The sequence below is a fragment of the Brachyhypopomus gauderio genome, chromosome 16 (assembly GCF_052324685.1).
Source record: "Brachyhypopomus gauderio isolate BG-103 chromosome 16, BGAUD_0.2, whole genome shotgun sequence".
Taxonomy (NCBI): Eukaryota; Metazoa; Chordata; class Actinopteri; order Gymnotiformes; family Hypopomidae; genus Brachyhypopomus; species Brachyhypopomus gauderio.
The window spans coordinates 19,005,457-19,028,823 of NC_135226.1; the positions used below are offsets into that span (position 1 = coordinate 19,005,457).

Genomic DNA, 23,367 nt, shown 5'->3' on the forward strand with positions numbered 1-23,367 from the left:
TATGAGTGAATTGATTCTTTTTACGTGTTCATGTACAGGATAACCTAGTATTTGACTAAAACTTAAATTTATTCTGTTAATTGTTTAGTCCAGGACTATCTGAAACCTGTATTAGTGAAGATTTCCATTAATGGAATTATTAATTTCATTAATAATTAATTCCATTAATGGAGTATTTCCATTTCCTAAGGGTACAAACATTTCCATAATCTTAAATAATCTGAAAATATGCTGCCTGCTTGGTGCGCAACAATGTATTACTCATGTGACGAACATTAGAAAATCAAGGCGTAGAACTGGTTCTTTGGAATCGGGGGACTTTTACGTGTTTAGTTCCTCATTCAAGAGCGATCTTAAGTCTATCACTGCTACTGGTTCACGGCTACCCAGTTCAAATTTAATCCCCACATTGCTTCACGCATGTCAACACAGACAGACAGACAGAGCTCGGCACGTACGTGGAGGAGTTCGACATGCTGACGGGTGTCCAGTCCAAAAATGACATGTTCTCATTACTGCACTCCAGCAGGACGAGGACCAATCACAGCCTACGCTTCCTGCAGCTACAGCCAATGGCAGCGTTTTAACTGGGCATTGCACAAGATGGAACTACCAAACCAAAGTGAAAATGAGAACTTATCAGGACTGTGAGACGCCCCTTCACTAAAATGCACTTATTACTATTACAAACAGCAGTTCACATATGCATTAACATGAGCAGGTTTTACACTAAATAGCTCAAATTCCATGTAAACTCCACGGCAGCAAAACTGCTGGCCAGACTTGTGGCCACATTTGTGAAACCTGACCAAGACTGGCATGAAGTCACTCTCACCCGCGAGAGAAACCAGCACACACCCATGGCACCGGCCAGACCCGTCTAACCAGTCGGCTACAGGTTGGCTGAATGTCTGTCTGGCGCTTAGGCCATGTTTACTGAGCAACGACCTCCTTGTGCACTCGATTTGCATATACATTGCACAATTATCAGTAATCCATATATTAACATTTCCCATTAATATTTAAACAACACTGTATTTTAAGCCATTTGCAATCACGCAAAATTGGTCTCCTGTACACCAATGTGTACTGACCAACTCAAACTTCTTGGAATGTCAGCAGGTCCGACCAGAGAAGCAGGACTCGCCGGCTAAGAGGAAAAACGGCCCAATCAAAACACTAATTGTTTCTCTGCTGCCGGTGAGTCACCAGGCACACGCAGCCAATCTGCGTCACCACATTCACCTCGGTGAAGGTCATAAATGAGTTATGTAACCGCTAATGGTCTTCTTGATACAAACAATGAACTCATCTCCCTTAGGTGTTTACCCCCTCTCCCCTGCCGGCTTCCACGTGACGTGTTGTTGTGCCATCCAGAAACTCTCCCTTGCGGAATAAGCTTCATACTGTGAGTGTACATGTGCGTGTATGTATGTATATATGCACGTATGTATTTATGTGTTTGTGTGTGTGTGTGTATATATATATAATAGTAAGGAGGAAACATACAGCTTCTTAAATAAATTTTAAAAAAAGTTCAGATGATTAAATAACGCTTTAAACATTGATCACCCATATGCATACTATTTATTTGATGTTTTTAATTACAAAATGTAAAATCACAAAATTTGCCATGTAAATTGTTGACTGTCACAACTGTGAGGAGAAAAAGGATATAAGTGGGTGTTTTGTGAGAATATAAACACACACACACACACACACACGTGGGCGCGGGTGCGCGCACACACACACACACACACACACACACACACACACACACACACACACACAAAAAAGAACCCAACTCTGACCACCTGCCTGACATCTTCCTGGCATCAAAGCTTTGCTTACAGTTTTGAAAATTTCAGTCCATTAACAGCCAGAATTTCTGCTTCTTTGCAGCACTTAAAAGGACTCCGTTTCCCATGGTGCTTTGAGGGCCTGCGCTTCAAACGCGTCTCCTGGTTTGCTCTGCGTTCATTTGGTTCCAATGTAGTCCACCACCCCGCTGCCTTTAAGCCCATCAAAGAAGAAGAAGTTCCTGTGTGGGGCATCTCTCTGGGACAGCGCCTTAAACACACACACACACACACACACACACACACACACACACACACACACACACACACACACACACACACACAGAGCAGTCATGAGGACTCATGTGTCCCAGATGAGATGCCAGAGTGGCCCGTGTGACTGGCGGTACTGGCGCTTGGCTTGACGATGGCGGCCGACGTGCTGGACACCGTGTAGGAGTTGCAACATGTTTCATCATGCAAAAAGACGGCCAGACAGACTGGCTTCACTCCACCACCATGTGGGTCCACGGCCTGTCCAGGCCCGTGAAGCCACGCTGTACACTCCCTCCCCCAGAACCAGTCCAGCACGGCCCGGTCTGAGGCATGAGGTCACTCTCCGTCGGTCGCCGGGACCTACAGAGCACTACGCGAGGCTGACGGTGCCTCACCTGCACCCTGCGTGAACACGGCCGACACCGAGCTTCAACACCACCTCAGACACGACCACCGCACACCCAACTACCCGTGTGCGGCTCGCTCGCTGGGCGTGGCTCGCTCAGACTATTTTGATTCCTGTGTGGACTTGTGCGCTAACATTTCAAACAGCCGGAGTTGGATTTCATCAGTGACCAGAATGTTACCTCTTCGATTCTGGCATTTGAAATGTGTCAGCAGCTAAAAGGTCTGGACAGATCCCAGACTCCAACGGCGAGGGCAGATGCCATATGGTCCACACAGACCCTGATCAGAAAAGCCACTTTCATCTCAGGAACGTTCCATTGTACACGAGAAAAGAATGATTTGCCCCATTTTATGATGAAAAAACTGCTTTAGCTGCTAATAGAAAAATGTATACGAGCTTGGCTCATTACGCTGATATTTAAATGCTCAATTCACAGAATGATGTGAAAATAAATAAATAAACATAAATGAGAAATCTAAACAAAATCCCACTTTTATATACTTTGTAAACATAAAAAAAGTCAAACACTTAAATCCTATATAAACTAACTCACACACTTATCCGTCCATGAACCACTGTGATAGGACGCGTGCCCGTGGCCGAAGCTCACCTGATTGGCTACGTGTTTGGCGAATCATCAGCTGGCTGCAACCAAACAGCTACAACCACTACACCTGGAGACGCCATCTCCATATAACACAGGGTTTCCCATCTCCTCACATTACACCAATTGTGAATAAATGTTTCTAGTATATCTATAATAAGGATATATACTGTATCTACATAAATATAACCAAGGGTTTTAATTATTATTATTATAGTAATTTTCTCTCTGCTAAGTAATTCTTCTACTGAGGGATGAGACTGACTCATATACGATGTAAAAAAAATTATATGAAAACAAAAGCAAAGTTATAGTTAATAAAAATCAACTACATAGACTTAAAGATGCTAAACGTTGATGAGCGTGTCTCGTTGTGCACGCCCCACGTGTTCCTGTAGCAGCTCCCTGCCACTGGCCCTGCTGCAGAAGGTGTGTGGGGTCTTACCTTGACAATCTCCTGTCCCAACACCCCCCCCACCACCGCACACACCGGGGCCATCTCCGAGAAACAGTTGCTGTAAAGACAGAACGCACACAGCAGGTCAGTGCTTGGGGACACCGGTGCTGGTGGCATCCACTCCGGGCCGGATCGGTGGGGCACCTGACAAAGGAGTCGGGCAGCAGGTCCGGACTGACGCCCATGGCCTCCAGGAGGTCGTCACGGATCTGGAGGAGCAGGCGGGAGTCCTCGGCGTAGCTGCCCGGGTGAGGGTCGCGACCTTTGTCTGTCCGGAATTTCAGCAGCACTGTGGGATCAGGAAGGAGGAGAGGGGTGTTGGAGTGGGCGGGTGTTGGAAACAATGCTGATTGGTCATTGGTGGATTTGTGATTTGGATTTGTTTGATGGTTTTGATGGCAATGTTACCAAGCACTAACCCATGACATTTACATATTTGTTTATATATATATATATATATATATATATATATATATATATATATATATATATATATATATATATATATATAGAGAGAGAGAGAGAGAGAGAGAGAGAGAGAGACAGACAGACACACAGACATGAAAACAAACACAGGCACTATGTGTATGTTGTGTGTGGATGTCTGTGCGCGTGTGTGTGTGGTTTCTGGAGAAACAGGAAGTTTCAGACAAAAAAATCCTTCAGCTGGGCAAGCGCTTCTCTTCGAGAGACGTTCTCTCAACTGGTTTCACCCCCAAGAACTAACAGCTTGCATATCTGACCTCTGAGAGTCGTAGCTGCCTGACAAGCTTAGGCAGGATACTGTAGTTACCAGCGCTTCTGATCCATATGTCAATACATCAAATAAGTATCGGTGTCTGTTTATCTCTTTTCACAACTGCTTATATTTTTAATATAGAGTCAGTGGTGAGAGACTCAAGAGACGCTGCACAAAAATGTTTATTTTTAAAAGTTTTTAGCTCTCCCACACTGTGGAAACTACATCAAACACCGTTCACCGAGGTTTAGGAAAGATTCATATTAGTGACACAATATCTGCCCCCCCGAGGGAGCAGATTTGCCCTCCGCTGAAGCAGCCAGATGGGACGGAGGAAACGCTTCTTCCTCAAAAGCTGCCGGGCTGCGTCTCCGCACGTACAGGCGCTCTAATGTCGTCTCCAACCGCCCGCTGCTCGGCACACAAATAGGACATGTTTTTCTTTCCACTGATTCACGACTGCCCTGAGGAGGAGGGGCCTGCCGGTGCGTCTGAGGCCAACGCGGCTGCCCTTTTTGACGAGGGCGGAGACGGCGTGTTTTTCGCTTTCGGAGTCACCGCACATGACTGGCCATGGGCAGCAAGTGATGGAAAACGAGATGCCCTCTATGGGGACGACAGATAAGCTCGCATAAAAAGACTCATTAGAGAAAATGGTTAACGCTCGTCAGTGGAACATGCCCAGTGTAACCAAACACTGAACAGGATTTCGACGTTTTCCATAATTAGACAAAAGAGAGAAAACCTGACATATGGAGTAGGGGATGAGGGAGGGAGGGAGGGAGAGAGAGAGAGGGAGAGAAAGAGCGCCATGTGTCTCAATGTGCTATAACATCACCCATAGTGCATCACTGACGTACAAACAACCCACAAATAAACATATTAGGTTATGCAAAACACAGTCATCTGATCACATCCCTGAGCCAACACTAACTAACTCCACTGTGACTACAGTGTGTGTGTGTGTGTGTGTGTGTGTGTGTGTGTGTGTGTGTGTGTGTGTGTGTGTGTGTGTCTGGTGAAGTAATGAATACAGTCTACAGACAATTCATGTGCACCCTCTCAGTGGAGATTAACTGGTCAGAGAGCTGATGATGGAAACGCGTAGGCGGGGCTACACTGCTCCTCCTGGACAGAGCCAGACCAGAGTGTGTGTGTGTGTGTGTGGGGGGGGGGGGGGGGGGGTTCAGGTACCGTGCAGTAAGAACAGGTCCGGCGGGGTCCGCTTCAGGCTGGCCTTGTCCTCCTCGCTCACCCAGTCCACCTCCAGAGCCGCTTTGAGGGAGCAGAAACTGGCCGTCTTCATACGGGGAGAGAACAGACGTGAATGGAGACGACGGACCACGAGCTCAGTTGAGCGTCGGGCGACGATGAAGGCGAACGTTCCGAACATACCTTTTTCACCATGGTGGTCTCGTTAGGGTCAACTTTGGGTTTCTTCACTTTGGGTCCATCTTTGGGTCCACTTTCCTCATCAGGCTCCTTCACCATCTTCGGCTTCTCTCTGAATGTGAGGGGCGAGACGTCAGCACCTCACGCAGTAGCACACGTTTTCGCACGCTGTAGCACACGTTTTCGCACGCAGTAGCACACGTTTTCGCACGCTGTAGCACACGTTTTCATACGCAGTAGCACACGTTTTCGTACGCAGTAGCACACGTTTTCGTACGCAGTAGCACACGTTCCAAAGCGGAAAGTTACATACTCCACATAGTGATGCTCCGGGCCAAGGTCCGAGAACATGTATCCATGGTAACCAAAGACGTCCCCACAGAAGACCTTGATGTTTCTAGGCGAGCAAAGCTGGTCGACGCGCACCATCAGGTCTCTGGAACAGCCCGTCAGACAAACCTAGAAGCAGCACAGTTCCCAATAATTACAACAGGTTATAACAGGTTATAACAAGGAAACAACCTCCCTACTTAATATTTCTGAAGTTTGTTTTTACTCATCGGTTTTCAGTGCGATTTTGGACTTATGCTTCCATTGAATATGTAAGATCAGCGTGACCTCTGTAGAGGTCACCTTTTAACGACTCTGGTGATCTCTTAAGGTCACCAGTTTCTCCTTATCAGCTTCAGGACTTCTTCTCTCACTGCATGTTAGCTAATGTGTTTCAAATCCTTATTCAGAACTTATCATCTGTGCTCCATCCCGTCGAAGTTTCGTTATCTCTCTAAACCAGACAGAACATGAACTACTATTCATGATATAATCCGCCTCCCGGTTTATAACTTGTACCAACAGAGGGGAGGGGTGTGTGTGTGTGTGTGTGTGTGTGTGTGTGGACCACAGTGTACTTTCCTGTCGATCAAATTCAGATATTTTAGAGAAAAGAGTGCATATAATAATGAATATGTGACAAGAGGGCTCGGCCCACCATATCCCATACACCGAGCCAGGCCTCTCCCACTTTGACTGGGTGATAAGAACGTGTTGGCATGGAGGGGTGGTGTTTTATTTACTCTGGAGATGCTGATACACTCTGGGCCATGGAGAGAACAGCGCTGGCTCCTAGCAGAGCAGAGTGCACCGTCATTTTATCAGTTGAGGCTGGAGGTTGTTTACGGTCATACAATTGTTGTTTACTTCTCTAGATTGAACACCCGTGAGGCCCTTATTAACTGATAAGCATTGAACGCCGAGGACGTTAAAATCAAGATATTCAAAAAACACACGGGAGGAATGTTACGTAACCCAACGAGGAGCTCTGATGATGCTTTTCAGAAAAGAACACGTATGCTCTGGCGGCTGTGAGGACATGTGTCACGTGACATTTAACCCACTGTCGTTAACGCAGACCAAACAGGACAGGGGTGCTCGCAACAAAGGAAACCAGGGATCAGGGCCTTAAATACACACACACACACACACACACACACACACACACACACACATTTCCTCTGTCACACGGTCTGGGCCATAACCCAACCACATCCCAATAATCAAACAGTGACATCTAGAGGAAATGTTTTTTTTAAATAAAGAAAGAGAGAAACTAAAATAAATATGTAGGCGCTCCGAGATGACCTGCTCCACATGTCATTTTTCTTAGGAGCGGAGATAATGATCTTAAAAACGCACTGATGTAAAAGCCCTTGGAGAAGCTTATGATTTAATCATAGCTAGGAAGGACAGAAGGCGGCAGGCTCTCCCTCGTCCCATCCTACGTGAATACATCAGGTTAATGAGCTGTCTTCCTCTTTCCTTGCTAACAGACTCGGGCGCTTTAACACGTCGCGCCGCGGCCGTTGAAGACAGGTGGCCATTGAAGACGCGAGACTGAATTCATCTACATAATGAACAACTTTCCCCTTGAGTAAAAGCTGCCAGTCACGGGCAGACAGTGGGAAACAGCAGACGCCCCGTCACCAACGCACGGCCCTTCACACACAGTGCAGCCTACCTCTCTTCATACGAGGATCTCTCTCATATCAATGGTTGAAGATGAAAGAACGAAACTGTCGGTGCTAGACACCCCATCCCACCCCACCCCCACCACACACACACACACACACACACACACACACACACACACACACACACACACACACAACATCTCTTTCCAGCCTCAACTCTCCCTGCTACTCCCACTGGGAGATTTCTGATGGCTTGCAAACACAGACGGGTTGGGAGGCAGCTCACATGCACTTTGAACATTTACTGACTGATGATAAATTCACTCATAAACAACAATGGGCCCCAAGTCCAGTTTTTGAGCAAAACAGCATCAATACACCAAGGAAATCCACATTGTTTCTTGGCCTGCAGCCAACTGTGTCTGAAACTGCACAAGGGTAATGCTCATTATTCCTATTTAACGCTGATATCACAAAAACATCCACGATTCTCTCTCCTCAGTTATTAAACACTACACTGTTTCATCACCTTCTATTACAACATATAAAACGCTGCGTTTTTAACACTCATATTTTCACATCTGTTCGAATTTCAGGAGAAACACATCTTGCAAACAGTGAATAATAGCTGTGAAAACAAAGCAGTCATATCCAAACCTCTATTACAAACACCAACAGAAATATGGAATAAGTGTCCCACCTAGTGGTCAGGAAGGAAACAGCAGGCACTTAATAGAAATGAAAAAAAGGAAAAATAATGTGTTGTTTTAGCAAAATCTAAAAATACAGAAACAGATGCCACTGAATACCAAACAAGGCAAGGTAAAACTTCCAAACCATCCTCACATCCTGGGTCTTTAAATAACTCATTTATTACTTTAATTGTTAAGTCACTGTTAAGCCAATTTATGCCTGAAATGCACTTTTAGGCATGCATTATGGATGACATACCTCCTAAAACACCATTAGTAAATATGTTTTGTTCACTCTGAATGTCTTCAAACCATTTAATGAAACGTAAAGCACCAAACGTAGGACCAAAACCTTCGATGTAATGTGATAACTTTGTTTGACTTGGAGAATCACTTATCTAGTGCCTGCATGTAAATAGCATCGGTACCGTTTTTGCATACTGTTTTCTGCTCAATAGCCTGTCATCAAAAGGGACTCTGAACTTGCATAGGTCTTTAAAAAACAGCTCATCCAAACCATCACTGCAACGAACCGACAGAAGAACATCTGCTCTGGTGCGGCCAAACCCAAACGATGACACTCACCGCATCAAACTGAAGGAAGAAGTCGTCGGACTTGCTCTCCACTTGATCGGTATCTGCCTTCACATCTACCATGGGGTTGAGGAACTGCGCCCGCACCAGGGACGCTTGGGCCCGATTCTGACCATCTGCATCCACCGGGATCAGAAACTGAGCTCGTCTGGATTCCTCAGTGACCTGAACGTGCAGGAAAGTGGATACAAGGGGTTATATTCCCAGCTGTGCACATGCACGTTCCTTATTGCTGTTGGACTAGGGATTGTTTAACTGTGCAAGAGTGGAAGAGGAATTAGGAACGTGTACCTGTTCATGGTCCAAGAGAGTCAATCCCTTCACTCCAGCCAGAATAAGGTTCTTTGCCACCTCAGCACCAAGACCTCTGAGTCCAACAAGAAGGACTCGGGACCCCCTCAGCCTGACATGGACAACCTACGTATTACTATTCATACGCAACACAAACAACCTTCATATTCTTATTTAAATATACGTTTTATAACAGATTTCCAAATCATTTATGACAAATAATCTTAAATATAACGCAAGTGAAGGGGCAGTAAACTCATCCATCAGCTCGGTGAGCTTATTAACTCCAGCCATCAATCATGTAGAGACCACAGCGATACTTCACAGCCGGTTAAGTGGATTCATTTCACATCAGTGTGTTATTACAGTCGTACTGTACGTTAACGCGGTGCTACAGGGGGGATCGTGTGTGTATGGATGAGCAGGCCGGACTCCTGCTGGCCAGGCGGGCTAACGTGATCGGGCTAACGTGATCGTGCTCCCACCTCTTTTGTGCGTCCAGACCCCACAGGCGAATCTGCCGGTCATACTGGGCAGCTTCCTCCTCCGTGATAACATTGTCCTCCTTTTCGATCATGTCAATCATTTCTAAATATTTTAAAATATATATATCGTCACAAATGCCGCAGGAAAAAAACGCCGTATTAAAGAACTTCCTCAGATTTTGACGACGTCCATTCAAAGCAAGAGAAAAGTCCCGCTTGGTCCGATTCAAAAAGGCGCATGATGATGACGTGAGGGCGCGCGCGCGCGACCGCGGACAACAAAGGGCTTTAGTTACATGAACCCGGGTTGACACGATGACAAAAGCACAGTCAAACTTTACTTTTAGTTCGCATTTTACAGCCATTAGCCGATGTTCCTTTGTGGGTTGCGAAATAACGTTTCAAAAGTCTAGGCTGCACCCTTGGGTCATAACAATAGCATACCCGTGGGTATGTTGACAACCGTGTTTATATACGTTGTAAACTAGAGTATTCTCCCTAAGTTGACTTCTTGGCCAATGTAGTGGTCAGGACAGCAAACATTAGTGAGCTGTTTTCTTTCTTTCTCGTTTGACTCATTCAGGCCTGTGACGCTCTGGTGCAAACAGATTAAAATACAATGTGTGTGTGTACATATTTTGAATGTAGGCCTACTCAAGAACACACTTTGAGTTGATGAATTCGTTTTAATTCATTACCGTAATACAAAATACGCAAAAAGTTCAAAACGTCTGTGCAATCATCCACGGCACAGGACAGCAAATTGCTTCAGACAGGAATGTGGGCAGTTAGCAACAAAGTTATAAATTATAATATCCCTGACAATACAGGAAAAGCAAACTATACCTACAAATATGATTACTTTTATACTACAATCGGATTGTTTTAATAACATTTCTGTAGGTGAAGCCCAAAGGCATGGATACAATGCCAAAGGTGTGAAAGTATATTTTTTAAAAAGATAGTGGGGAGATAGTGGACTTCAGTTATTAGGCAGTCACACTCATCAGGAAGAAATGTCTACACTGGATCTGCTCAACAGTGGGGCTTAAGATCTCAGTCATGGACCAGTGGACCAGCTCCTTTGGATGTATCAGGATAGCAGCAATGGTGTTTGCAGTCTCTGAATCAATCTGTGGTGGTGAAGCAGGATCTTAGTCCTAGAACTAAGCTTTCTGTGTACTGGGTCAGTCTACTTCACTATCCTCACCTGTGGTCATGATATATGTTTAGTGACCAAAAGAACAATGTTGCAAATACCAGTGGTAGTACAATTTTGCAATAAGGTGCGGTGTTGTGAAATCTGGGGCGGCCAGAGTAGATCTACTGCTCCGCAACCTTGAGAGGACCTATTTGAGGTGATTTTAGCATCTCATAAGAATTCCCCCCTGGTAGGTGCCCCCTACAGCTGCTCCAAGCAGCTCCAACTGGAGGCAGGGCTGATCTTTTCAGTTCAGGTTACCTAGACATGTTTACCTAGTAATGTTTGATAACTTAGTAAGCCTGCAAATGTCTTATTTCATAGCCTCAGAGAGTGCACAAGCTTATGCAAAGTGCATAGTAAACAATGTCGGGTTTGAGGAGTTGAGTAAATGTGTGAACAGTGTGAGAGACGGGGTTGTGAAAAGGTCATGCCGTCAAACATAGCTTTTTGTAAACAGAACCAACAAGACTCCAACAAACAAAATATTATATTATTGATTTTTCAGGTATTTCCACAACTACCTACAATATCTTTTCTAGTCAAATTACTTTCAAAATTAACACATGATAAAATATATATAATATATTAAATATTAATAATTAAAAATAATTGGGTAAGGAAAAAATGAGTAGCTAACGGTCTGAATAATTACAATAGCCTGCTTTATTGGTCGTATCCAAGGCAACTCCGTTTAGAGCGCGTTAAATTTGACGCCACCCCCTTTTGCGTTCCCTTCGAATGTTTATCGGCCTTTTCCGCTATGACGTCACGTTCGGGTAGCTCCGCCCCTTCTCCTCGGAGAAGAATCGCCGCCATTTTGAGCGAGCGAGTTTCATTTCACATCGCCACTGTAAGGACGGAGAGAACTTCAGGAACGTTTCAGCATGTTTCTCTTTTAAAACTGTTAATGGGAATTAACTGCTATGAACTGAAACTCTTCCTAAAAAATCAATCAACAAGTAGATCAAAGTCAAGTAACGCATAAGCCAGTCGATTTTTTCGCACTGAATGTAGTACGTTAGAGGAAATGGCTGTGGAAAGCATGACTGTCCATCCAAACTCCCCAACAGCCAACCACGAACACAACAGCCTTCTCACTGATGAAAGGTCGAGTAATATCATATTTCTATCCAACTATTTATTTATCCTTTGCTTCTTTTTTTTTAAACACAAAAAAGCATGGGTATTCTTTTGCTTTTTTTCTTTCAAAAGGGATTAAAAAGTCGACTTCCTTTTTTCTGGGAAAACAAGGTAACGAACGCCATCTTGAGACGTTGCAGTCTGGAAGGTCATTACCCGAATCAGGGACATGTTGAAAAGTTACCAGAATTTACCAAAAAAAAATTACCACTCACGGTGCGAAGCTCTTGCCTTCATCGGGGGACTAAATGGCCACCGTGCAAAGAACATTGATCACGTAACTCAGTCTTCCTCACAAGAACCAAAAAATGGTCGACAGAGAGAGTGAGAGTAAAACGCCAGCTAGTTCATTCCACTATCAGCGAGCTACAGTTTATTAATCGAATTTTAGTTACTTTTAATTTAATTCACTTTTACTTTTTCCTTCCCTCAGAACAGCAGCCTGTGTGAGTGTTTTTTGAGTTCGTGACGAGCTTTCACGGGGCGGCTGAGGTGAAGTCCCCCTCGCCGTGTCGTTAGTCGTGTGTGCTATCTTGAGCTAGCGTCGCGTAGCCAGGGCTAAAGCTAACGTTAGCCGACGGACTTGTCAAAAAAAATGCACAAAGTAACGACAAAAAACCAACAAAACGACTCTGACTCTTTTAATAGTGCGGTTTAGCCACGTTAGCGAGCGGCTGGCCGCGTCCTGTGGGTGGCTAACGGTAGCCGGGGGGGTTTCTTGTTCGGCCCGACACACTTCTTCATTTGAGGAGACGTCGGTGCTTTAACCACGAAAACGCGTTACCGACGGTCGCGGTTTCCCGGGACGAACCGTAAAGTCTGATTTAGATAAATCTTAAGTTTTTTAATCATTATATAATTTGGCCGACTCGTGCTAATGCTAAATTATACGTTAGCATTTAACTAGCGAGCTAACTAGCCATCGAAGTGCGTAGCTAAGCTAAGTAGCTAGCCGAGTAGCTAATGAGTTACGCACTATTTTTCCCCCCACTGGCCAAGGCCCTAAGAAGTGTTGATTTGCGTAGTATTTTCAGACATTAACGTTCAGATTTAAATAAGAATATTTGCATAATATGGAGACAATCGAAAGCAAAGCTAAATTCAAAAGTAAGTTTTATTTTTTTAGCAAAATTAATTGGCTATCTTGTATGTTGTATTGATCATCAAACAATATTTCCCCCCATTTTGTTTTTACTTTTCAATTTCTAAAAAAGTTTTTCCCCTACAAGCAAAAAGTAGGTAACTAGCCATCTTTTTTCCCCCTCCCTAGTGCTTCCTTGTGGTGTATTTTAGGTGCCCTACTTTATGTAAACTCAACATCAAGTTACGTTTAAGTTACACATATCTGTATATCTTTCTGTGTATATATAGCTATATGGAAACTGAAAACTATTTAAAACTCCTATTACGTTAGACCGGTTTCTCCAGTTTCAGGAGAAGCATGTATTTTCACAAACACCCTCTTGGTTCAGTGCTTTCCCAAAGTCTCAAAAGCATTCAAGGTCCTAAAAGTAAAGAAAAACACCAGTTTCACAATTTCACTGATTCCCAAATCTTGTGATTTTACACCCAATGCATTACTTATCACCCCTTAATTGCAACATGAGATCCATAACAATGGAGAAATGTTTAGTTCTGTGGCTTTTGAAAGGTAGTATGGATATGTTCAGTTCCTAGAATTGTAGAGGCCATAGATTCAGTTGCTCTGTATAGTTGCAGTAGTCCTTGTGTCTGGTTTGATTAGTGTTGCTCTTATCATTGCATGAAAATGTGAACGTACTATATCAGAACATGCCTTAATTCTCTAAATCGATTATTCATACTTTTTTGTTAGGGTGACCTTATTCCAAGCTTCTCACTCAAGAGTTAACTGCATGATAAGAGATCCTAAATTGTCCTCTCATTACTTACATTAATGTCACAATGACATTTTTATGTTAAATGCAATTATGTTCAAATATCTAACAGTATAGATTTTCAGCTCACTATAGGACCAAGCACACAATTTAGCTAAATCTTCATAACATTTCCTTTGAGTTACTTTAAAATCGAACACTTTAAAATTGTTCAGTTCACAGCAGGCTTTAGGCAGCCAGAGCTATAGGACGGCACAATCAGCACAGTACAGGCAACCTCACAGGCAAAGACAGTTATCGGGAGAGGTGTGGATTTATTTGTGGCAGCAAACGTTTGAATACCTTATCATTTTCATACAGTTGTAATTCAAACAAGGCATATTGGACTGATTGGAGTATTGTATGACGTAAAAAGTATCAAGTTTCAGGTCTTAGGAATGGAGGTGTGTGTATAAAGTTGCCATGTCCTTGACTACAGTGACAAATACAAAAAGTTTCTAAAATACAAGAAGCTGGTTTCTTCAGCTCCCCAGTGACAAGGGTGAACAGACAGGGGATTGTAGTTAATAGAAGTTAAGTATTTGAGAATTACTTCTTTTGTTTGTTGTCCTAGTTGCCCGCTACGTTACTGAGCTAGTTATTCTTATTGATAAGACTTTAATAGGTCTGTCAAATAATAGTTCAGTGACACATTTACTTGAATGACTAGTGTTAATAAAATGGAAATCAGTTTTGGGTGTAGCAGATATTCAGTGCCTACGTGGTAATGTATTATTTAGGCCAACGTTTCAGAAGAGCAGACATGGTTGAGCTTATTCAGAAGTTATCTGAACGTTTCTTAGAGGTGATATGACACAGTTGTGTCACAGAACTAGTCCATATCCACATCAGACCGAATTCTGTAGTGACAGGATCACTCTTTCCTACCGAGACAAACACTTTCATATTTGCTTCTGGATTGTTTAACGGTGATCAGTATTACAAGGATAGTCTGCAGTTGCGATTTGTGATTAGCTTAAGGTGGTGTGAATATTTTCAATACCACGTATGCTTTTGTATTTTACTTCTTAGCTTTATATTTAAGAGAAACATTTGTATGTACTGTTCCTCAGGGTGTTATCATGTAGGATATTGGACACTCCCAATGTGGCATAACCAAACTGGTACATTGCATCATTCAACACACAGACTAGATGGACAGACAGATCTTCGAACTATTACAAATCTGTGCCAATCTGGTGCAGCCCTGAAAGCTGAAGGAAAAGTTTCCAGTAGTATAGCTTTGCTACTTTTATTGGGTCTATACCTTTGCTGCAGTTGTATTTTCTACAGGTTTCCAGACTGCGAATCCCGTTTCAGGAATCTGAGACGTGCCCTCGTCAGTCTGGTCTTTGCATATTGTTCAGTAAAGCATTAAGTCCTTCTAGTCTTTGGAGAGAGGACCAGCATTTGTGGCTGTTAATGTGTGATGGCACTGCTCTGGATTCTCTACACTGTGAGATAAATAGGACTTTTAGTAAACTAGTGTCACACAACTTTGTAGTAAATGTTTCACTCAGGGAAAATCCTGTTCTTGCGCAGTCAAAAGTCATCACATCAGGGTAGTCTGAGCCAACCCAATAACATCCTGTTAGCACAAGCTGACAAAATGCAAATTACAGTACGTGTCAGGTATGACAAAAAGGACCCTTAATCAGACCCTTAAACTAACCGAAACATAATCATGTGTGCAAAACCACTTTAATACACTTATGTCCATGGTTCAGGTATCTGTTATTTCCTGGGACAGTGTTTAATATCTTATATGTGCTTTTTCCCTCTTCTTATAAGAGTTGTGCTTCAGTTTAGTGATTGTCCAGCTGTGTGTGTGTGTGCGTCTTCCAGGCGGGATGAAGAGGAGCTGGAAGAGGGTGAGCTGGAGGACGATGGAGGAGAGGTGGAGGTGCCCAGCGCTGAGGGTCCAGAGGTGGAGGAGAAGCCCCGGCGGAGCAAGGAGCGTCACGGCAGCGACTCGGACGAGGACAAGAGCCACCGCCGCAAGAGGAAGAGGAGGAGGGAGCGTGAGCGGGAGAAGGAGAAACGGAGGTCCAAAAAGAGGCGCAAATCGAAACACAAGGTATTGAGCCGGGTGGCTGGTGCGCCACGCGTTGGAGTAGGTCCGCTGTGTATGTGTGTGTGTGTCGGTCTGCAGCGTTGTTAAAGTCTGTTTTGTGTGTGTTACAGCGGCATGCCTCGTCCAGCGATGATCATTCGGACTTCAGCGACGACTCGGACTACAGTCCCAGTGAGAAGAGGAAATACCGTGAATACAGCCCTCAGTACCCACCCTCAGTGAGTCAACTACTTTGCTTATTTTTAATTTTTTTACTAATGTAATCCCCTTAATTGTTTAAAATTTTCCTGTCAAGTCGTCGTAGATGTCAAAGCAGCGGAAGCCTCTTCTTTCCAGTTGGCTGGGGCCTTGACGGTGATCTTTGTGTTTCAGTCTCACGGAGGCTACCCCCCTCCTCCCCCTCCTCCCCCTCCCGGCCATGGGGGTCCCCTGCCGAAGAAGGGCAACTACATGAAGATGGACAAACAGGGCTACGGCTACGACGAGTACGATGAAGACAACTACGAGGGCGAGGAGGACGAGGACATGGTCGAAGACGACTACGACGACTTCGCCAAGGAGCTTAACCAGTACCGCAAGGCCAAAGAGGGTGGTGGAGGTGGTGGAGGGCCACCGGGCGGCCAGCGTGGCAGAGGTAACCATCCGCCCTCCTGGAAAGACACGAATGCCTCTCGCGTGCCATCCAGAGGACGAGCTCCTGTGGGTAAAGCGGGCGGTTTTGAGTGCTGATTGTTTTGACGTTAAACCCCCCCCCCCCCCCTCCACAGGTGGTAAAGGGCGAATGAAGAACCAGAGGGGGCGTGGCAGAGGAGGCATGAGGGGTCGTGGAGGTCGAGGAGGAAACAGAGGAAGAGGACGAGGGAAGATGGGAGTAGAGAACGATGAAGGAGATGGCATGTACGGAGATGATATGGAGGTTGGTTCCAGCTCGCCAATTAACATGTTTACAGATGACCGACTTAGGCTGTTTTTATTCTTACTTTGATAAGTTCACAAATTTCGAGGTTTTTGAAATTTGCAATTGTACTTCACAGTATGGTGAGGATGACTATGACAACATGGGGGATGATGATTATGATGATTACTCAAAAGAACTTAACCAGTATAGGAAATCCAAGGACCGAGGGCGTGGTGAGCTTTAAAAATTAATTTCCGAACAGTAAGTTGCTGAATTGGTTCTAGAGAGCATGTTTATTCAAAGTCTCTTGTCTATTTGTAGGTGGTAAAGGAGGGCGGGGTCGTGGGCGGGGCAAAGGAGGGAGAGGCATGAACCGGGGCAGAGGGAGGAATCGAGGGAGGGGCCGCGGAGGAGACCAATGCCACGACGAAGACAATAACGGTGATATGGACGCGACGGTAAGAACCAGAATTGGTCCACAGTACATTAAAGCAGATGCACTCGACTGCATAGTTCAGTAAATGTTTGTGGGAACATTTGAATGCCATTTCAACTTGGAAACTGAGACAGCTTTCTGAGTTTGTAAGCCGTTCCTGCTCTTTTTGAGATTAGATAATGTTATCCTGGCTGCCTGGCTTGTGTATGTTGAGGGCAGTGCGTGAACAGCAGGGCAGCTGTTTAAAGTCCAGTGTGGCAGCAGTTAAAAGTCCAGTGTGGCAGCAGTTAAATTCGTGTGGCAGCTGTTAAAGTCCAGTGTGGCAGCTGTTGCTCTAGTCCATCCACCTTTCAGAACAGCAGGTGATGAGTCGGTCTCCCTGTGTGTTGTGTAGGATGGGTGTGGCGGCCAGAGGAAACACGACCAGGATAAGCACGGCCAGGACAAGAAGGGCAAAGCCATCTGCAAGTACTACATCGAGGGCCGCTGCACATGGGTAAGGATTCAGACACACTGCGCGTCATTTTATCGTCGTTTTTAAATTCATTATGCAGGGGCTTTGTTGGCAAATAATGGTTTCTTTCTACTCTAATATAGGTCAGTGTATTAAATGAGATCAATTAGACTAATCCCCAATAATGAGTGTTTACCAGTGATGCTAACTACTGTGGTTATTGTTGCCTGTGATCAACAGGGCGAGCACTGTAACTTCAGCCACGACATCGAGCTGCCCAAGAAGAAAGAACTGTGCAAGTTTTACATCACTGGCTTCTGTGCCCGGGCGGAGAACTGCCCCTACATGCATGATATCCTGCCCTGTTTGGTTTTCATTCACCATTTCACTCACTCATTATGAACTGTACCATTTGCTAGTAGACTAACCAAAATCGTTGATATAGTGATGAAACAAAAAAATGTCGTAAGTTGCTCTTGTGGTTCTGGTCTCAGTAGCTGACCCTCAGATTGGTGTAGAATATTCCTTGACTCGACAGCACGGGACTTCCCATGCAAGCTGTTCCACACCACAGGCAACTGTGTGAACGGAGACGACTGCATGTTCTCCCACGAGCCTCTCACAGACGACACAAAAGAACTCCTGGACAAGGTGAGGCGCCCCCTCTGGTGGCGAACGTGCGTCGCGTGTGTCGCCCTCGTTCCTCGTGTCTGCCCCCTTCCCCATGCTGAGTGCTTCCCTGTTTTTGTAGATGCTCGCTGAGGACGCGGAGGCTGGTGCCGAGGACGAGAAGGAAGTGGAGGAGCTGAAAAAGCAGGGCATCAATCCCTTACCCAAACCCCCGCCTGGGGTGGGCCTCCTCCCCACGCCGCCTAGACCAGGCCCCCCTGATTCCTCTACCCCCATGGACTTTGGCATGACCGGGCCCCCGCCACCGGGCAGCATGCCCCCTAACGGGCCTCTGTGTCCCGGCTCTGGACCTCCACCCGGGCCCGGGCCTGGACCAGGACCGGGACCGGGACCCTGCCCTGGACCTCCAGCACCTTGCCCAGATGGAGGGTCCTTCCAGGGATCTCCAAACCCCAACGGTCCACCTCCACAAGCCCTGGGTCCTCCACCTCCCTGTGGGGGCAACATGGGCAAGAAGATCCCGTCCCTGTTTGAGATTGTGGTGAAACCCACCGGACAGCTGGCACAGAAGTTGGGTGTCAGGTAGGTCCTCGCTCCTTTCTTACGGCCTTGGGCCAGTTGCACGTTTCGTCGTCTTTTTCGTGACCTGTACATACGTGGTTTGTAAATTCCTGCTGGTCGACACTTTTAGAAAATGACCTACCACTCAAATTTGTTGTCTATGCAGATGTCCGAACACTGGAGCTGCTGCAGCAGGCACTGCAGGACCCTCGGGTCCCCCCCCAGGACCACCTGGTGCCCCTCATTTCCCTGGTCCAGTGCCACCTGGACACATGGGGCCCAATGGACCTCATGACATGCCACCCATGGGTTCACCGAACATGAACCAGGGGCCCCCGACAATGATGCCGAACTTTGGCCCAGGAGAGGGGCCTCCCAACCCGCCCATGATGCCCCCGGGCACTGGCCCCGGTCGCAATTTTTACGACAATTTCTACCAGCAGCAGCAAAGCGTCGGAAAGGAAGGGGGAGGCCCAGAGGGTGAGCTGATCTTCTGGGGGATAGCCGTGCAGACAACCGCACCATTGCTTATTCCAAATTGACTGTACCGCTAAGTGTTGCATTGTGCAAACTGGGGTGTTTAATTGATGAGTCTTACTGTGTACATTTCTTCAGTATTTGATGTTTACTTTCTGCCTCTGGTCATAGGTGAACTACAAGGCTACAAGGCAGCTAGTGGAAACTTTAGTGATCAGTCCTCAGGGAACCAGAGCTCTGGGAACATGGAGGGCCCGGCCAATGGGGGCTCGGCGAACCAGTCTGGGATAACGGTCCCAGACTTCCTGCCCCCAGCTCAACGTGTGCTGTTCATGAGGATACAACAGAAGCAGCAGGAAGAGGAGGAGCGAGCCAGGAGACTTGCCGAAGGAGGCACAGAGAGGGATAACGAAGGTACAGCCAACCCACGTCAGGTCCCACCACAATGCAAAATACTACGCAGATATGTCAAACCTCCCTCAAACGCCGTTAAAGCAGCGCTGGTGTTGTAGACTGAAAAAGTGCATAACAAAAGTATGCAGCAACGTACGTGTCTCCCTAAAATGTTTCAGTTGCCCAAAGGGTGTTAATTTCGTCACATTTAATCAAAGATTTTCCCTCTTAAGCCTGTTTGAGGCATGCGTGTTGAAGTGGAGTTGGCTTATTATTGGTGCTTTCTGATCCTCACACATACTTTTAACGTTTACCTATGGTCCACATTGTTATTATACATGTGATTAACAAAAAAACTGGTATATACACAAAAATACGTTTTTTGATTTAGTTTTGAAGAGGCTGCTCTTGGTCAGGAAGCCCTTGCAGCTGCTGCCTCTGTTTTAGATGGACAGCCTTAAATTGGATCTTCAAATTCTTATTAAGCGTTCTGTTGCCTCTTTTGTATTCCAGGTGATTCTGCAAATTGGTATTCCAGTGAAGATGAGGATGGTGGTGGCAGCGTCACATCGATCCTGAAAACCTTACGGCAGCAGAGTCAAACGCAGGGTCCCCTGAAGGCCGAGAGTGCCCCCAGTGACCCTCGGCTGCAGAAGGCCTCGCCGGCCCAGACGCCCAGCAGGCCTGCGGACCCCAGACTGGCACGTGACCCTCGACTGGCGCGTGCCACAGACTCCTCTCAGACCCCCGAGCACAACCCCTCTTCCTCGCCCTCCCCATCCGCCCCCGCCGACCCCCGCCTCGCCCGGCAGGCCGCCGCGCCCCCCAAACCTGAGCCTCCGCTTGTGTACAAGCCCCCCCCTCTGGTCTCGGCCCCTACTGAGGAAGAGGAGGGGGAGAGGATGCTGAGGGACAAGCCTGTGCCCATCCCTCTGGATCCGCTGATGGGCATGGCCCTCCGTGACCCCCGCTCTCAGCTCCAGCAGTTCAGTCACATCAAGAAGGACGTGGTGCTGAGCAAGCCTTCCTTCGCCAAGGTGGTGTTGTGGAGTCCCGAAGACCTCATCCCCGTCCCCATCCCCAAGCAGGACTTCCTCCCGCTGCCGCCCGGCATCCCGCCGGTCGCCTCCATAGACCCGCGGCTGTCGCGTGCCCAGCAGCAGATCCACACGGCCATGCCCACCGCCATGCCTGCCTCGGCCCCGCCCCCCGAGCAGACCGGCCAATCCTCCTCATCCTCCTCCTCCCTCCCGGACTTTGAGCTGCTCTCTCGTATCCTCAAGACCGTTAATGCCACCTCGTCGGGCCCCGCTCAGTCCACGCCGGCGCCAGCTCTCCCCGCATCCGTCCCCGCCGAGAAGCCTGCGGACCCCCGCGTGACCCGCAAGGCCGCGGCTGACCCGCGGCTTCAGCCGCAGAAATCCGCCATGAAACCCTCGGAACCTCCGGCTCTGCCGGTTTCGGCGTCGGCGCCCGGCCCCCCTGCTCCGCCCCCTCCGGCGCCCACGATCGCGCCCTACGACCCGCGGCTGCTTTCGGCAGGAGGGGCCGGTCGAGGCGTGGGGGGCGGCAGCGCCGGTGCCAGCAGTAGTGTTCTGAGCAGCATCAGCCTGTACGACCCGCGCACACAAGGCTCGGACAAACCGGAAAGCTCGGAGGCCTCCGCCCCGCCCGCCGAGCCCAAACCCACGGACGCTGCCTCCGCCCCGGCCAAACCCAAAACAAAGGAGCCGCTGTTCGTCCGTAAGTCCGCGCTGGATCAGCCTGAGCCGGAAAAGGGCACCGGCGATCAGACCACGGACCGATACAACAGCTACAACCGGCCTCGACCCAAGCCCTCGCCGTCCCCCGGCGTGGCCGCCTCCGGAGCCCCCACGCCCGGCCCGCCCTCCCAGTCTGGCCAGGGCGGCTCCGTCTCTGCGGAACAGCCGGCGGGTGTCCACAACCTCCCCGTGTCCACGCTCTTCAGCGTGGTCAAGCAGGCCGGCAAGCCCGGCGGCACGGGCAGCCCGTTTGGCGGCAGCAGCCCCGCCCAGCCGGACGCAGCCGAGCAGGACAGTGCCTCGCTCAAGGACGTTTTCAAAGGCTTCGACCCCACCGCCTCCCCCTTCTGTCAGTGAACTCCGAAATCGAGCTTTGCAGCCGTACGGCTTTGCGATCGCTCTGCCTCAGTGATGCCCAGGAGAGTCCCACTGCAACACCACGTACCTGCGTCACAGTATTCACAGAGACGTTTCTAAGGACTTGGGACGGGTTGGAAAGGAAAACGACGAGGATATATGATTTTGGGAGGGGGGATAGCTATAAAATATGTCTATTTTAAAACCAAATGAGAAAACATTTAAGATGTGTTCATTTTAAATTCTTCTCAAAGTGTAAGAATAAATCTGGGCTTTCGAAAGGACATGTGTTTTCATTAGTCTGCGGCCTGCTGCCGTGGGCTCTGGTTTAGTGATCTAGCTGGAAGGTGACCCGTACACACTGCCATAGAGCACTCCCAGCCCTTCTCTGTGGCGACCCCCAATGGCGTAGCCATCTTGCACGGGCAGGTTGGTTCCCCTCTCCCCTATGGTCAGCTCTCATCAGGACGAGCCCATGGGAGCACGCACTGCCTCCCCTGCGCTTTAACTGGACAATGTTGGCAACGTCGCGTTTCTGCATTTTGTCCTGTCGGCGATTTTGCTTGTTTTAAACTGTTTTAGCTCTCCAGTGGTCTGTGCCCGGGTCGGTCCAGGCCCTTCTGTTGTTTATTTTTTTCCTCTTTTCTTTTATAAAGGCCATTCGTGGGCACCTCTCTCGTGCTTGGGGTTCTCAGGTCCTACTCCGAGTAACACAACTGTATAACCCGAAAACCCTGTTAAGTGTTTGTCACGTGAAATTTTAATTTATTTTTTATACTTATGAGAAATCTGGTTTTTCTTTGTCCACATTGTAGTTGAAACGAATCATTCTATATACATATTTGTACAGTATATAAATATTTTTTTCCCATCTGCAGTGTAAATGGACTTGATATACGGGAGCTGAAGAGTGAGAGATGATTATGTAATACGTTTGTCTCTCAGTAAAAAGACTTCTTTCCGCCTTGCCCCGGAACAAGCGACTTTTCATGAGGACAACATAAGCAAATCAACTTTTTTTTTTGTTTTTATTTGTTTAGGTTTGCCCTTGGGGGGGAAAAACTGCTTTGTATATTGAAAAGTGTCCATATTTGACAAGAGGTAACATTTTGTAACCGTTCAATGTAGGTAAGGTTGTGAAGTGTTGAATAAAGGCAGCATCAGATTGAACACGAGGAAGGCCTGGGACTCTGATACTTGTGTAATAAGGCTAAGAATGGTTGTGATGATTCCTCGTAGCTGTCTTTAATCTGACAGTTTTCTCTCCCTCTCTCTTTGACCCATATATGACTCATCTTCCACTTTCCTGGGCATGTGTTCTCCCATCCGGATCATGGGTTACTCATCATGCTATTCATGTCCATCACAATTTCCCAGCAG

The 23,367-nt window shown here is 47.0% G+C and overlaps 2 protein-coding genes across 3 annotated transcripts; one reads left to right on the plus strand and one right to left on the minus strand.

The window, feature by feature from the left end:
* Positions 1–1,568: 1,568 nt before the first annotated feature.
* sae1 (SUMO1 activating enzyme subunit 1) lies at positions 1,569–13,006 on the minus strand. 2 transcript variants are annotated; one of them, XM_076976304.1, is made up of 10 exons: positions 12,265–13,006; positions 9,706–9,808; positions 9,221–9,332; positions 8,921–9,094; positions 5,990–6,135; positions 5,680–5,788; positions 5,479–5,584; positions 3,690–3,834; positions 3,534–3,603; positions 1,569–2,070 (listed from the first exon to the last, which is right to left on the minus strand). In XM_076976304.1, the coding sequence occupies exons 1-10, from the start codon at positions 12,317–12,319 to the stop codon at positions 1,978–1,980; spliced, it is 1,113 nt and encodes a 370-aa protein (XP_076832419.1). In that variant the 5' UTR covers positions 12,320–13,006; the 3' UTR covers positions 1,569–1,977. The 2 variants fall into 2 exon arrangements, with proteins under 2 accessions (XP_076832419.1, XP_076832418.1); XM_076976303.1 differs by lacking the exon at positions 12,265–13,006 and having other exon boundaries at positions 9,706–11,715.
* Positions 11,736–23,162, plus strand: zc3h4 (zinc finger CCCH-type containing 4). Its single transcript, XM_076976310.1, has 14 exons — positions 11,736–12,016; positions 15,790–16,021; positions 16,129–16,236; positions 16,391–16,652; positions 16,786–16,934; positions 17,053–17,149; positions 17,238–17,374; positions 17,747–17,848; positions 18,047–18,158; positions 18,348–18,457; positions 18,558–19,018; positions 19,164–19,477; positions 19,646–19,888; positions 20,381–23,162. Exons 1-14 carry the CDS (start codon positions 11,937–11,939, stop codon positions 21,985–21,987), a joined length of 4,014 nt encoding a protein of 1,337 aa, XP_076832425.1. The 5' UTR covers positions 11,736–11,936; the 3' UTR covers positions 21,988–23,162.
* The last annotated feature ends 205 nt before the right edge of the window (positions 23,163–23,367 follow it).